The sequence below is a fragment of the Gymnodraco acuticeps genome, unplaced genomic scaffold (genome assembly GCF_902827175.1).
Source record: "Gymnodraco acuticeps unplaced genomic scaffold, fGymAcu1.1, whole genome shotgun sequence".
NCBI classification, from domain to species: domain Eukaryota; kingdom Metazoa; phylum Chordata; class Actinopteri; order Perciformes; family Bathydraconidae; genus Gymnodraco; species Gymnodraco acuticeps.
Genome location: NW_022992053.1, coordinates 2,021,486 through 2,036,596, shown reverse-complemented (window position 1 = coordinate 2,036,596; position 15,111 = coordinate 2,021,486). Strand labels below are relative to the sequence as shown.

Sequence of the window (15,111 nt, the reverse complement as noted above, 5' to 3'; positions counted from 1 at the left end):
ACCTCACCAAAACAAATAAACGCACTCTGTCTCAGCGACGGACAGTAGCATGCAATCCACAGCTGGGTCCTATTTGAGCTTATGACACCATGTTTATGCATTAATAAACAAGGCAAGGCAGGCTGTGTCTCAACGCTGTGTATTCACATTGAGCAGGCAATCATACAACTGAGGTATATTACGTGAGGCAGATATATATATAACACAGGCACAATACGTCCACAGGGTGGAGCTGCAACCTAGCCTAAACCACCCTGTAACATCCACCGCCCAGACCTAACGGAGCCGCAGTGGGCTAGCTCCGGGACGCCGGCTGGAGCTAGCCCCCTGCGGCTCCGTTAGCTCCGGCGGCCACCACTGGGATAATTGGGTCCCCTATTAACATTTGCTCCCGTTTAGCATTAGGGGCGTCATAGCCATAGACTATAAAAGTCTTACCCAAGGCTGAATCATAAACTAAAATGTATATGTATGCATAAAGGGTTACGTCCTTAGCTGGCTAATAAGTAGCAAGCTAAGCTACCAAGCACACAAACACCTGCGAACGGGGTTAACATGTATAATATTATAATTTTAGACTTCTTGGAAGTTCTGTTAGTACATTCAAGCGCACAGCACAACATTGTAATTGTCTGGTATTTGTAACAATATTCCCTAAAAGGCACAATCACCACGAACACGGCTAAAGCTAAAGGGTCAAGTACAGTACTATTACTAACTAACGTTGTAGCCTCTATGGTTGTAGCCTAGCAGAGTGGACAAGTTGCTGTTAGCTGACAGTGAGGCATGTACATGTCCATCAAAGTGACCACGCCCTAATTTATGCAAAAGCTTTAAGGCTTAATATTAATTGATGAGTTGAGAAAAAATTCACCCCCCACACAGTAGTCATGAAGGGGGAATCTAACTATACAGAGAATATGGTTTTTTGAACCACGATGTAAACATGTTTATTTCTGCTGTAAAGTTGGGCATTTTAACATGGGGGTCTATGGAAATGTCTCCCTTCTGTAACCTGCTCCTACTGGCCACTAGATGAACTGCAGTGTGTGGCACTTCCGTATTGGCGTCCCGGCTCTTCCCCAGAGTTTGCCGCTTGGTGCACACACACAAACTCCCAGCCAGGCTGCGGGTGTGTGTGTGTTTTGGCTAGGTTTCGCTGTGTCTTGCTGTCTCGCAGACGGCCACTGGGCTCACAGGGAGGGGGGGGCAGGAGCTCCAACAAGCCGTTTAGGACAGAGAGTGAAAACACATACTATAAAGAGATACTGTATAAGAAACCAATGCGATTTTGGAACATTGCACAATATAAGTCTATTTTAGTAGACCTCAACAATGGAATTATGATCAGTAGAAATGGCCATGACATGGGACCTTTAAAAGATAAATGATAGGATAAAGTAAAAACTCTACTGTCTGTACACCAGATCATTACTGCTATAATACAGACTGAAGGAGCCTGTGAGCTGCTCAGCATGATGTATTGTGTTAGTAACGGATAATGGATTTCTGAATGCATTGGGTGTCTTTGACTTCCCAGAGGTCAGACAAACCTACAGTACAACACACAGGATCATGTGATACTGATTTAAAGTAATGCAGTTCATGATAGTTCACCAAAACATGTGTTACTTTTCTGAAGACCTCCTGGACTGCATTGGTTAATAATATTGTCTACAAGTTTCCCTTTAGGTAAGAATGCAGTATGGGAGATAGTGTAGAGAGAAGATGCCTGGCAGGGCGTCAGGTCACCTGCATCGATCAGAGGGCCGCCAGGACTTCATTACCTGCTCCAGGGTCTTATACCCAGAGGGGCTACCACTTTCCTCGACTAAGCAGACATTCAATGATAAGCAACTTGCCATCCCTTCCTCCACTCCCCTTCGCTCATGCACACACTCCTCTCCAGCAGTCAGCTGAGTTGGGAGCTTCATTAATCTGTGTGTGAAAGTGCTACGTACAGCGGAATTCCCCCTCCCTGTTTTTAACTCAGAGGAAGTTTGTGTTTGTCCTTCTGCGTAGAGGTTGTAGGAAGGCTATATTTGGAATGGATTTCACTGATTAAAGGCAAATGTGTGTTTTGGAAGACAGAGTCTGCAGACTAACATACTTTGCTGCAGATTTTCTTCACAAGAGTGGGGTCCAGATTATCTGTTGTTTGTTGTGATTAACATGGTTTGGGATTGGAATCAGGGGGATGTCAACACAGCATGATTAGACTAACCCCAGCATTAAGACGTATGACTAACAGCTCTCCTGCTCTCCAGATGAAACCAGTCCATCCAACGTGTGGGACTGTAAGAACCGAGGGGTCAACGGCACCCAGAAGGGCCAGATCGTCTGGAGGCTGGAGCCCGGGCCCTACTTTATGGAGCGTAAGTTACAGTAGGCTCTCATACTGGAGAACAGTTTCATTATATTCCTTGTGAATATATTTTTCTTTACTCTTAAGATATTTAATAATCATAATGTTAATGTTTTTCTGAAAAAAAGGTAAATAGTATCACTTCTATATCACCTATGTCTATAATGCATTATAAAGATACTCATAATGCGTTACAATCTGCTTTTATAGTATTTTATATATTTTTTGTATATAGCATTTTATAATCACTTATTGTCAACTTGCATTATCTTACTTAATGCACAATTCAAATTCCACATCTCCCTCTAAAACTTTGCTGCTTCCTCTGCAGCTGAGACTAAGATCTGTTTCAAATACTACCACGGTGTGAGCGGAGCCCTGAGAGCCACCACCCCCTGCATCACTGTGAAGAACCCTGCAGTCCTGGTGTGTGTGTGTGTGTGTGTGTGTGTGTGTGTGTGTGTGTGTGTGTGTGTGTGTGTGTGTGTGTGTGTGTGTGTGTGTGTGTGTGTGTGTGTGTGTGTGTGTGTGTGTGTGTGTGTGTGTGTGTGTCTTTGCTCTATCAGGGTTACATTACGCCAGTGGACGATTAAATTGCTTAACTGAACTAAATTAGGATTATTTTAAGATCTGTAAAGTATTCTATAGTATTATTGTTATAAATGGTCAGCTGTTTTGTAAAGTAATCACAATCTGTAGATCATGGAAGACAGGAAGACATGCAAGTCGTTGTTTTCATACTTTGTATAACCTATGTGTTTCAATGAGCACTTCTGTATTTAATTCTCTCTGGCAAGCTTTGTCCTGCAGTAGGGTTTAGAGTCATTTGAATGGAGAAGAAAACACATGTGGATTGTCTCTGTGTGTTTCTTTTCCTGGTGTATAGAGTGTGACGTTGTTTGTTCTCTCTCAGGCGGAGCAGGTGGGCATCGAACATCCACGGAAACTGATTAGCTTTACTTTGACAGGTGAGTTGAAAGGTTCACATGTTGGAAGCCATTTGTACTGATTTTATAACATGCAGAGTTACGTTTTGTTATGTAATCATTCTCAATAACAGATGATAAGGAACCCTCAGAAGACTTTTGGTTTCAGCTGAGCCATGTCATCTCCTCCTCATGTGTGTCTTATTGTCCTTTCGGGGAAAGCTAAAGTTAACTTTAAAAGCTGTGTTCAGGAAACAGGGGTCTGGGAATTTAAAGAGGGGCTTTCCAAGAAGAGAGGAAGACAGAGAATCAGCTCTGTGTTTATGGTGTTTATGTTCTCAGACAAGAGACTGAGGGAGGGGGGACTGAATCAGCGGGTTTGTGGCTCAGAGGGTTAATCGTTGTTGGATAAAAGCATCAGTTAAATGAATTGTAATGTTAATGTAATACAACATGAAAAATATATGATAACAAAGTCACGTGTCGCCACAAACATTATAACTATCAGATTTTATAGTTTTAAACCCTTCTGTCACTAATGCTTTGTTTTAGATCTTCGTGCCAATGGCCTGAAGAAAGGAATGTTTTTCAATCCGGACCCTTACCTGAAGATGTCCATCCACCCAGGGAAGAGGAGCGTCTTCCCTATCTTCAGCCACCACGGACAGGAGCGACGATCAGCCATCATCGCTAACACCACCAACCCAACCTGGCACGGAGAGGTGACGCTGTTACACTGCACACCATTTCATCATTCCCCTGTTGTTGGCTAGCTAGCATATTTCCTGATTTACAGAAAATGAGCTATGCAAAGTCGTCACTCATGGTCAGTGTTGGGTCGTTACTAAAAAAAGTAATGCATTAATTTTTTTGAAAGTAAATTGCAATGTGTAATGCGTTACTTTTTTTTACTTTACTTAGGTGCTCCCTGCTGAAAGTAACTAGTTACACTACCAGTACACTACATTCGTTTTGAATTATTCTGTAACATCACTTCAGATGCACCATAAATCAAAAGATTAATAACAATATAAAATGAAACCTAATTGATCCCAGATCAGCACCAATCCTTATCTGATAAGGACAGTCCTGAACACAGACCTCTGTTTCTGCTCTGTGTTGGGTTTGGCACTAGGAGGGGGGCCTCATTATTTCTCCTTTTGATTGCTATTTATGCTTACTTATTTTAAAGTACTTACATCAAGTGATGAAAATGTAGTGGGATATTAGGGACTTTATTAAGTTTAAAAAGTCATTGGTAAAAATGTGTGGAACCCTCATGACAGACTGTATGTGTGTGCCTCTGCAGAAGTACACGTTTGTCGCACTAATGACTGACATCCTGTACATCGAGGTGAAGGATAAGTTTGCAAAAAGTCGACCGATCATCAAACGTTTCCTCGGTCAGCTCACCATCCCTGTGCAGAGACTCATCGAAAAAATACCCGGGTAGGTGAAAAACATACAGAAATAAGTTCACACAGGATATTTAAGAATCCTTTCTAATCTTGGAATTGGCCCCCTGTGAAAGGTATCTATATTATTATTCCCGATATTATTCTGAGGGTTTTATTCAAACTAGGGCTGGGCGGTATGACAAAAAACTCATATCACGGTATTTTTCCAAATTATAACGGTATCACAGTATTTATTTATTTTTCAATGATTGGAAATGTATTTACATTTATACATTTTGGCCCCACAAAAAAAACACCTGATCAGTGGGGGCCCTCATGAGTTTTATGTGGAATCAGAATGCATGACACAACTGCAAAAAGTGAACCATATTATTGTGCAAACTTTGCGCACCACATAACAACATAACAACTAACAACAACAGCCCCTGTTTGAAAATGTAAAACAATCACATCCTTACTTCACAGCATGCATTTCCGCGGTGCGCACCGCTCGAGCGCCCTTCAACACATTTTCAACGGTATTGCAGAACATAAATTCATATCATACGGTATAAAGTATCTTGCCCAAGTTATCAAGTATCTTTGATGGTCCCTTTTTTTTCAGTAGTATTACATTGAGACTGTTTATAAGTAGTTGGAAAATCCTTGTAGTAACTTTAAACGTCACAGATATCATGGTGTTGGAATATTTTTCATAGAATTTATCTTAACATAACTGTGTTTATGTATGCATCATATACACCAAGGCAGATTCCTTGTACTGTATGTCTAAACCTACTTGGCATTAAACCTGATTCTGATGTGTTTCTGTCTCCCTGCGGTCCAGAGTCCAGCCTGTGAGTTTCCCTCTGTGTCGCCGCCTGCCTACTGAACACGTAAGCGGAAATTTGCAGTTCAAAGTGGAACCTACATCGACTGGTCCTGATGGTAAATCTGTCTTTAAATTGTATTTGTTCTTCTGAGTATATTTTTCTGAAATTGAAACATGATAAATATAATTTCTTGTGCCTAATGCAGGGGCCTCCCCCGAGTCTATCATTGGCATTTCGTCCTTGAATGGAGCTCCAGGGACTCCATCCGATGATGAAGACCTGCCCCATCATCTTCCAGGAATCTTGTCTTCGGTCCCCTCTCCTACCGGCTCCCAGGGCTCCCAAAGCATGTGGGAAGGCGGGGCCACCGCCTACCCAGAAAAGGAACTGCCTCTTGTGGGAGCTGAGAGCAGATTTGTGGAGCATGAAAGCCTGTCGTGCCATGAAATGCTCCAGAGGTCTCTCAGTGAGGGCCTGGCTGCCATCGAGGCCCCCAAAGGCCCCGGTGAAAGACCCCTGGGTGCAGCCTCACCTAAACTTCGCTCTAGCTTCCCCACTCACACAAGACTCAGCGCCATGTTGCACATCGACTCAGACGAGGACGATGATCGGTCCGGGGCCAACGACATCTTTCCCATGCCGCTGTCCCCGCTGCTGATGAATGGAGAACCTCCAGATGTCAGCGGCCCCGATGAAGATGACCCTTTTCCTGAGTTCCAGCAGGAGCAGCATCAGCTGGAGCCCGCAGCGCAGGTGGAGGAGCCTGGGGGGGCGGGTGGAGCAGAAGCCCTGCCCCCTGAGGCAGAGGGGGCCCTGGAGATGGGGCTGGACTTGGAGGATGTGTTGGAGCCTGACGTCTTCTCCGAAGTGGAAGAGGCCCCTTTTACAGAGGCTGTGTCCCACAACACTGTGCTAGAGGGTGAAGGGCATGAGGAGGGGAGGGGCCCTGGTGAGGACCCCTCCTCAGATATGGACACCTGCTCCATGGCAACAGCCCCACAGACAGCCTTGTCATCATCAGAGAGCTGTCCAATCACAGCCAAAACTGCCGTGGTGAGTTCATGGTCCTTATCCTACTTTTACATTTGGTTAGCTGTAATTTGACCCTCTATGTTTAGCTGACAAATAGTCTATAAAGTTGTATCTTTCATATGTTTAGATTTTATTTTTCAGTTCAGTTTTATTTGCTATTTATAGACGTTTATATTTTATGATTTCTTTTTACTCTTTTTTCATTGTCACATTATGTGCAATGCCTTGTTTTAACATGCTGCTGTGACGAAAACATTTCACAAATTTGGTTCAATAAAGTAAATATTATCTTATCTTTTCTTATCAAGCCAACAGTCGACTCTCCGTTCAATCGTCAGATTTCATGTTATAGTTCTCAGTTCTGTGTAGCCACAGACCCCTGCTTCCCCCCCACTCTGTGCTGACTCTCTCCAGGGTCCTAGCCCTGGCCCTGTATGTGGACAATGCACCATAACACTCTGCTGTAGCATCACCACTCCGTCTTCAACACAGGGGGTTTACAGTACATGTAACATTTTCGGATTAAAATGCCTATAAACAACATTGAGACCCTCAATCATCAGAAAAAATGAAGCTCAGCTGATGTTAGGGTCAGCCCAATCAGTGGGGCGTGTGTATGGAGGAATGCTTAGCGTATAATCCTTCCCCTGGTGGAATCCTCCTGAACAATGAATAATAACGAATTGCCAAGCAGGAGAATCTCACTCCATTGATAAACTCCCATGAGCCCACACTACTTTATGACTTTGTCAAACACCGGTTTTTTGTGATTGTTTTCATTTAAAGACCCCTAGTGACTGAAAAGGAAATATTGTGCATTTAAATAAATATTCTCAAGCAGTAAGTCATTTGGAGTGAATTCTGACCGGCTTGGCTTGTATCAGCAGAGTTTATATAAAGAAAGCATGAGTGGGAAACAGCAATCTGCATTCATTTTTCATGGGATTTTTTGAGAAATGCCCAGCGATTGTTTCCTGTAAAGGTCACCTATTATGCAAAATGCGCTTTTTGATGTCTTTTATACATAAATATGTGTCTTTAGTGTGTAAGGAGACTGAAAAAGTGTCAGAAAATAAAACCCTCTCTCTTTTCCTCCTTACCCACATCTCTAAAAACGGGGGTACAACGGAGCTGATCCAGATTTGCTGAGGTCATGTCAACATTACTAAAATGTGGGCTGGCTTTACGTTGAACTCCTGGCAACGTCCCGCCCAGGGGCGGACTGGGGGGAAAAAGTGGCCCGGGGATTAATTGACAGACAGGCCCACTTAATGCGCGGCATGTATCGGCCGGCCGGCGACGAAAGTATGTAACTTAACAAAAAACCCTATGCATTTTATGTTATTTTGGACCATTATTCATATAGTAATCACATTACCTGAGCCCTTGAGTTGCCTACAGCAAAAATAATTACAGCATATATTTAGTGATTTTAATGCTAACAGATCATTGATGCAATAACATTTGGACCCAATTTGCCTGACTTGACACATGGAATAAAATGATACTGTGACGATCTGCCCAAGGTTGACTAAAAGGAAGACGAACGATACCAAAATACAAAAATCGTCACTTCCCCCTTTTCTATCCTACGGGTACAGCCACTCTCCCTGCACCCCGTTTCCCTGCCAACCCCCCCCCCCCCCCCCCCCCTCAAGGCCAATTGGTGGCAGCACTGAACATAAGAATAAAGAAATGGACCGCTCAAATACCAAAAATAATAGGTTTGACCTAATTTGGTAGACTGCAACACAGACACATAATACCAGTGGTGTTTTTCTGAACCAGCCCACCTCATGGAAACCAGCCCAAATTATGTCCACCAGCCCAAGCCCAATTTTACCAGCCCAATGCAACCCAAACCAGCCCAATTGGACGCTGCGTTAAACTCCAGAGGGTTAATCACGGCAGCGTTTAGCTGAGTTTCTGCTGGTAGACAGCCTTCTCTTCACAGAGCTCACTGCTTGCATGGGGACGCTCCAAAGGGGCGTGGCCACAGCAGCTCGGTTACATTAGCCGCTTTCACACCAAGTACTTTACCGTACTTAGTTCCCAGCACTTAGTTCCCAGCACTTAGTTCCCCCATGGAACTAAAGAGCATATCGCGTTCACACTGGAATAAGTCCCTGAGGGAAGATTACGCAAATGAAGCCGCTGACGTCACTTCTTCTTCTGCTTTGGGTTTACTGGCAGGCCGCAAACAACTTCACGGCGTATACTGCCACCCGAAGTCCCGGCCGGAAGTCCCCGGAGTTGGTCGACTGGCTTCAGTAGAAGCTGCTGGGACTCCCAGCAGCTTCTACTGAAGCCTTCCGAGTAAATAGCCAGAACGCCGACACCTCCTCATCTCCACCGCTCCCATGTTTTCTTTTGTGTTGCCATAAGTTAGTCTCTCTCTGTTGGTGCGCTGGGCTAATGCTAATGCTAATGCCAGCAAATACAATCGCGGCTTCACAAAACTTTTCAGAGTTTTACGGGGCGTGGTTTACAATTCGCCCAGCCAATAGAAATTGGAACTTTTTTCTCCCCAGGAAAGTACTCATGAACTAAATACTCCGGTGTGAAAGCACCTATTTACCTGTTAAGACCTATGCCCCCGGTACCAGGGGCTAAACGCAACATCTTGCAAGAAACAGCATCTCAGGGCTTCTTAACATTTAACAAACTATGAATGTGTCATACCCACTTAGCGGTAAGAAACTCAACTAACTGACGATATGAACCATTTTTACCGAAACAAAACACAACTCTAACGCCAAGCCTCTGAATTAGCACTAAGCGAAAGAGTGCTAACACACTTAGCACATAACTCACGGTAGAAGTATGTTATACTTCATCGATTCTGCACATACAATATATCACATGAAAGCTGAGATTTCACAGATTCCAATGGTCTAGGTATCATCACTGTGCGACCAAAACTCGCGGCAGCGAAGGCGAAACCAGACAACACACAACTTAGCTTTACGGAGCCAAAACGGCAAACACATTTTACCTTTGCTGTTTTTTGATCAAAAGTTGCGTTCAAGGGCATTACAACGCATATAAACGCTGCTGAAGGTTAATCCAATGTGTCTGTGTCATTTTTGAAATGATTACTGATAATCCATCATAACATATGTCAAAAACAGAGTTTTCATATAGCTGCTATGAGAGCTACGAGAGTGTATGAGAGCTTCCGGTTTTGGGCATGCTGGCTGCGCATCATTCACCAATGGTAATGTTTAGATGGAGTTCCCCTCGATTATATTGGCTCTAACGGTTCAAAAGTGGTGTCAATCACCAAAATCGACTGATGGGTTCCAGAGATATGGCAAATACACCCAAATCACCCCAGAAGTGGTTTTCTTTTGCTAAACCTCTCTAAAAAGGTCAAAGGTCACTTGTTTTGCATCAATCTTGATACAGGGTACTTATTATATGTTATAGTTTGGATTCCTAAAGCTTTTAGTCTACCATCCCATCATTCAAGGGTGGTTTTCACTATAAGTCATGTTGTTTTTTTTGGACGGACACAATCATTTACATTTTTTTACTACACTGAACAAAAATATAAATGCAACACTTTTGTTTTTGCTCCCATTTTTCATGAGATGAACTCAAAGATCTAAAACATTTTCTATATACACAAAATAACCATTTCTCTCAAATATTGTTCACAAATCTGAAAAAATCTGTGCTAGTGAGCACTTCTCCTTTGCCAAGATAATCCATCCCACCTCACAGGTGTGGCATATCAAGATGCTGATTAGACAGCATGATTATTGCACAGGTGTGCCTAGTGCTGCGTACCTGGACTCACATTCAGGTTCAGGTCCGGACTCAAGTCCAGAGGTTCAGGTTCAGGTCCGGACTTATAAGTCCGGACCTGAACCCATGACTTGTGTCAAGTTATGTGAGTAACTAAAGTGAACTTTTTGTGAGCTAATTATGAATTGAAAATAAACTCATAATCAACTCAAATTCAAACTCATCAGGTTTATTGTGCTCCCTTCCAACTTGTGTCTACATTTCTCTACAAAGTACAAATGTAAAAAAAACACTTTTTGCCACTTAGTCTACAAATGACTTAAGACAGCAACTACAGTGAACTACTACAAAGTTCAAACCTTTTTTTCATTTACCAAACTAAAGTAACCAAACAGTCCCTGAGCTGACTGAGCCTAAATCCCTAAAACGTTGCTGAAAGGTAGAGTGTAGAGTAGACTATACGCATTACACTGTTACACACCTACTATACAGTATACACTGTAGTGACTGTACAATCAGAGTGTAGGCTACTGTACTGTCTGTACACCATGTATTTTCTACAACTCTACATGTGTACATTATACAGTACTACATACATAGTGATGTACATACATACTGTTAGAAATTAAAATCAATGTTGATATGGCGTAATTTTGAATTAAATACACTATTTAATTTAAATCAGTTTTATTCTGAAAAAAACGGAAGTTCACACTATTAACTTAATAATTGTATTCTGAAAATTCTTCACTTCCGGTTAGCATTAGCATGTGGCGAAATGCTACGTTTTCAAACCGTGAATCGAAGGTGAAATGACATGTGATGTTGTACACTGAGCACACTGGGATTAGCACTCATTTATTGAGGCTGAATAACGTTTATCAGGGAATGTTTAAATAACCACAGACACCAGAATATATATGTAAGTGCTAGTTTTTTTTGCGAGTCCAAGTACCGGTTCCCGACGTTCCGGTTTTAACCGGACTTGAACCGAAACTTTTTACAAGTCCAGTACCGGTTCGGCGTACCGGTACGCAGCACTAGGTGTGCCTTAGGCTGGCCACAATAAAAGGCCACTCTGAAACGTGCAGTTTTGCTTTACTGGGGGGGTCTGGGGGGGTCCGAAAACCAGTCAGTATCTGGTGTGACCACCATTTACCTCACGCAGTGCAACACATCTCCTTCGCATAGAGTTGATCAGGTTGTTGATTGTGGCCTGTGGAATGTTGGTCCACTCCTCTTCAATGGCTGTGCCAAGTTGCTGGATATTGGCAGGAACTGGAACACGCTGTCGTATACGTCGATCCAGAGCATCCCAAACATGCTCAATGGGTGACATGTCCGGTGAGTATGCTGGCCATGCAAGAACTGGGATGTTTTCAGCCTCCAGGAATTGTGTACAGATCCTTGCAACATGGGGCCGTGCATTATCATGCTGCAACATGAGGTGATGGTCGTGGATGAATGGCACAACAATGGGCCTCAGGATCTCGTCACGGTATCTCTATGCATTCACAATGCCATCAAGAAAATGCACCTGTGTTCGTCGTCCATAACATACGCCTGCCCGTACCATAACCCCACCACCACCATGGGCCACTCGATTCACAACATTGACATCAGAAAACCGCTCACCCACACGACGCCACACACGCTGTCTGCCATCTGCCCTGAACAGTGAAAACCGGGATTCATCCGTGAAGAGAACACCTCTCCAACGTGCCAGACTTCATCGAATGTGAGCATTTGCCCACTCAAGTCGGTTACGACGACGAACCGGAGTCAGGTCGAGACCCCGATGAGGACGACGAGCATGCAGATGAGCTTCCCTGAGACGGTTTCTGACAGCAGAAATTCTTTGGTTATGCAAACCCATTGTTGCAGCAGCTGTCCAAGTGGCTGGTCTCAGACCATCTTGGAGGTGAACATGCTGGATGTGGAGGTCCTGGGCTGGTGTGGTTACACGTGGTCTGCGGTTGTGAGGCCGGTTGGATGTACTGCCAAATTCTCTGAAACGCCTTTGGAGACGGCTTATGGTAGAGAAATGAACATTCAATTCACGGGCAACAGCTCTGGTGGACATTCCTGCTGTCAGCATGCCAATTGCACGCTCCCTCAAAACTTGCGACATCTGTGGCATTGTGCTGTGTGATAAAACTGAACGTTTCAGAGTGGCCTTTTATTGTGGCCAGCCTAAGGCACACCTGTGCAATAATCATGCTGTCTAATCAGCATCTTGATATGCCACACCTGTGAGGTGGGATGGATTATCTCGGCAAAGGAGAAGTGCTCACTATCACAGATTTTTTCAGATTTGTGAACAATATTTGAGATAAATGGTTATTTTGGGTATATAGAAAATGTTTTAGATCTTTGAGTTCATCTCATGAAAAATGGGAGCAAAAACATGTTCAATGTTCAATCTGAATTTACTTTAAAATAAAAACATATATATTGATTCTGACTCTTCTACATCCAAGTCGCAGGTTTATCATTGCTTTGAGAAAAAAGATTATTAATTTACCCCTTTTAGAATTGAAGTTATAGTCATTTGTTCTGGGCATGTCATTTTCGAGCCTGAGAGCTGAAAAACAGGCACGGGGCTTAACAGGTTAAAGGGCCAGACCCAGAATCAGCACTTTAGTAACAGGGCTGAAATAGAGGCATATGAGGCATGCTACAATCTGTTTGGTATTTTGAGCAAAACACTTCAGAGACATGTTTTATATAGCTATGGCCCTATAATATATTGTTCAGCACAATAGGTGAGCTTCAAGCACTCACACCGACACATGTACATTTGCCTTGGTGATGGAGCGGATGCTGCCTCATGTTGTGAGCTGCTGTTGGGTTGACTGACTCTCTGTAATTCACAGATACTTTGTAGCAGTGGCTCTGAATGCTTTGCATATTAATGTGTATGAGACTGACCAATATGAAACCCAGTCCTGGGTGACGAGACTCCTCTTTGAGGGTTTTGTTGTGTTTTTTTTACACATTTTAACATTGTATGTATGTAGGAAGCGAAGGATGGAGCGGAGACGGCCATAGATCCGGGGGGAGACGTGGTTTCGGGAACCCCTCCTACAAATCAAGCTGTGGATGATGAAGGGGGTGGGCAGGTGGCTCCATCTGAGGCTGCAGGAGCACCCCCCCCAGTCAGCGAGCAGGTGAGGGAGGAGCTCAGTGTGAGGAGGCTGAGCCTGCAGGCTGCAGGGGGCGTGGCCGAAACACAGGAAGGGGAGGAGACTAAACCTTGTGAGGAGGCGGGCTCTGCTGACTCCACAGAAACAGATGGAGAGGAAGGTAATCAACTATAGATGGCTTCATCTTAAGAGGAGGGTCATTTAGTTGGGTCATGGCTGGATTTAACAGCTCAAAAGGTGTTTCATGCTTCTTTTCCTTGTATTAAAAATAGGGCTGTCAGTCGATTAACATATTTAATCGCGATTAATCGCATGATTGTCCATAGTTAATCGCGATTAATCGCAAATTAATCGCACATTTTTGATCTGTTCTAAATGTACCTTAGAGGAATATTTTTCAAGTTTTTAATACTCTTATCAACATATGAGTGGACAAATATGCTTTATGCTAATGTTTATTATCATTTGAACAATGACAAATATTCTAATGAATATTAAACACAACAACCTCTGAACATTAAAAATATTCGCCTCAATTCAACCTGGAACCTCTCTCATACAATAATACAATACAACTGGTGTGTGTGTGTGTGTGTGTGTGTGTGTGTGTGTGTGTGTGTGTGTGTGTGTGTGGTGTGTGTGTGTGTGTGTGTGTGTGTGTGTGTGTGTGTGTGTGTGTGTGTGTGTGTGTGTGTGTGTGTGTGTGTGTGTGTGTGATGGATCGTTGGAGCTATGTGCAACTCAAGGCATATGCTCGAACGGGAGCTGCCTGGACGCTGCAATCATGTTGCGCACTGAGTGTGTTGACTTCTCGTACAATGTCCCACTGTCTGGCTTCCTGCATAAAGTCAAGTGCTCGGCGCAGTTGTGGCGAAATGTCGCTCCTCTGTTTTCATTTAAACAGCTCCTTATATCCGTTAGCGCAGCTAGCTAGCACCAGATACTAACAACAACAATGCACGGAAGGTCTCTCTCTCGCTCGCTCGGGCCACACATACACACACCCTCCCGGTCCTCCCAACAGCCAGTCGGTGCCTGCCGGTGCGGTGAGCGTGGAAGTGTGGTCTGCCACAAGCGGGCGGCAGGAGCGGGGCTGTCAGCATCAGCATGTAGATGGTATTTTAAACTCGATGCGCTCTGAAACTACGGGGCGGCTGAGGACAAAAAATACACATGCGTTAATCGCGTTAAAATAATTAGTGGCGTTAATTTTTTTTTTGCGTTAACGCGTTATTAACGCGTTAACTTGACAGCCCTAATTAAAAATAAAAGTATTTTGTCTTTTGTGTGTTTTCTGTGTTCAGGCTCTCACGTTAATGGCCATCCTGTACGTTCACTTCCTTCTGTGCGTCATGACATCCACCGATACCAACGCGTGGACGAGCCTCTGCCTCCCAGTGAGTGTGTGTCTGCATGCGCTGTCTATTGTAAATGTACATGTAACAGCCTGTGTGTGGCTTTTTTTTTGTATAGATTAAAGTAGTACAACTCAAGAAAATAGTCTGTTTTGTGTTCAACAATTGTTTTCTTAAATGTGTGACTTTAATCTCAGAGAAGCTTTAATATTTTATATTGCTTTGTTACTGTTAAAAGTCTTCATTCCCCCAGCTCCCCAACAATTGCATTCATATGACATGGTACTACAGGACAAAAAGTAAAATT

The 15,111-nt window shown here is 43.5% G+C and overlaps 1 protein-coding gene across 1 annotated transcript in view; it reads left to right on the top strand.

Moving 5' to 3' along the window:
• Positions 1–15,111, top strand: part of hecw2a (HECT, C2 and WW domain containing E3 ubiquitin protein ligase 2a) — a 71,841-nt gene that overhangs the window by 17,899 nt on the left and 38,831 nt on the right. The window contains 9 exon segments of the mRNA XM_034202054.1: positions 2,268–2,375; positions 2,697–2,791; positions 3,279–3,333; positions 3,844–4,013; positions 4,601–4,740; positions 5,536–5,636; positions 5,727–6,574; positions 13,324–13,609; positions 14,754–14,846. Coding sequence (XP_034057945.1) covers positions 2,268–2,375; positions 2,697–2,791; positions 3,279–3,333; positions 3,844–4,013; positions 4,601–4,740; positions 5,536–5,636; positions 5,727–6,574; positions 13,324–13,609; positions 14,754–14,846 — 1,896 coding nt within the window.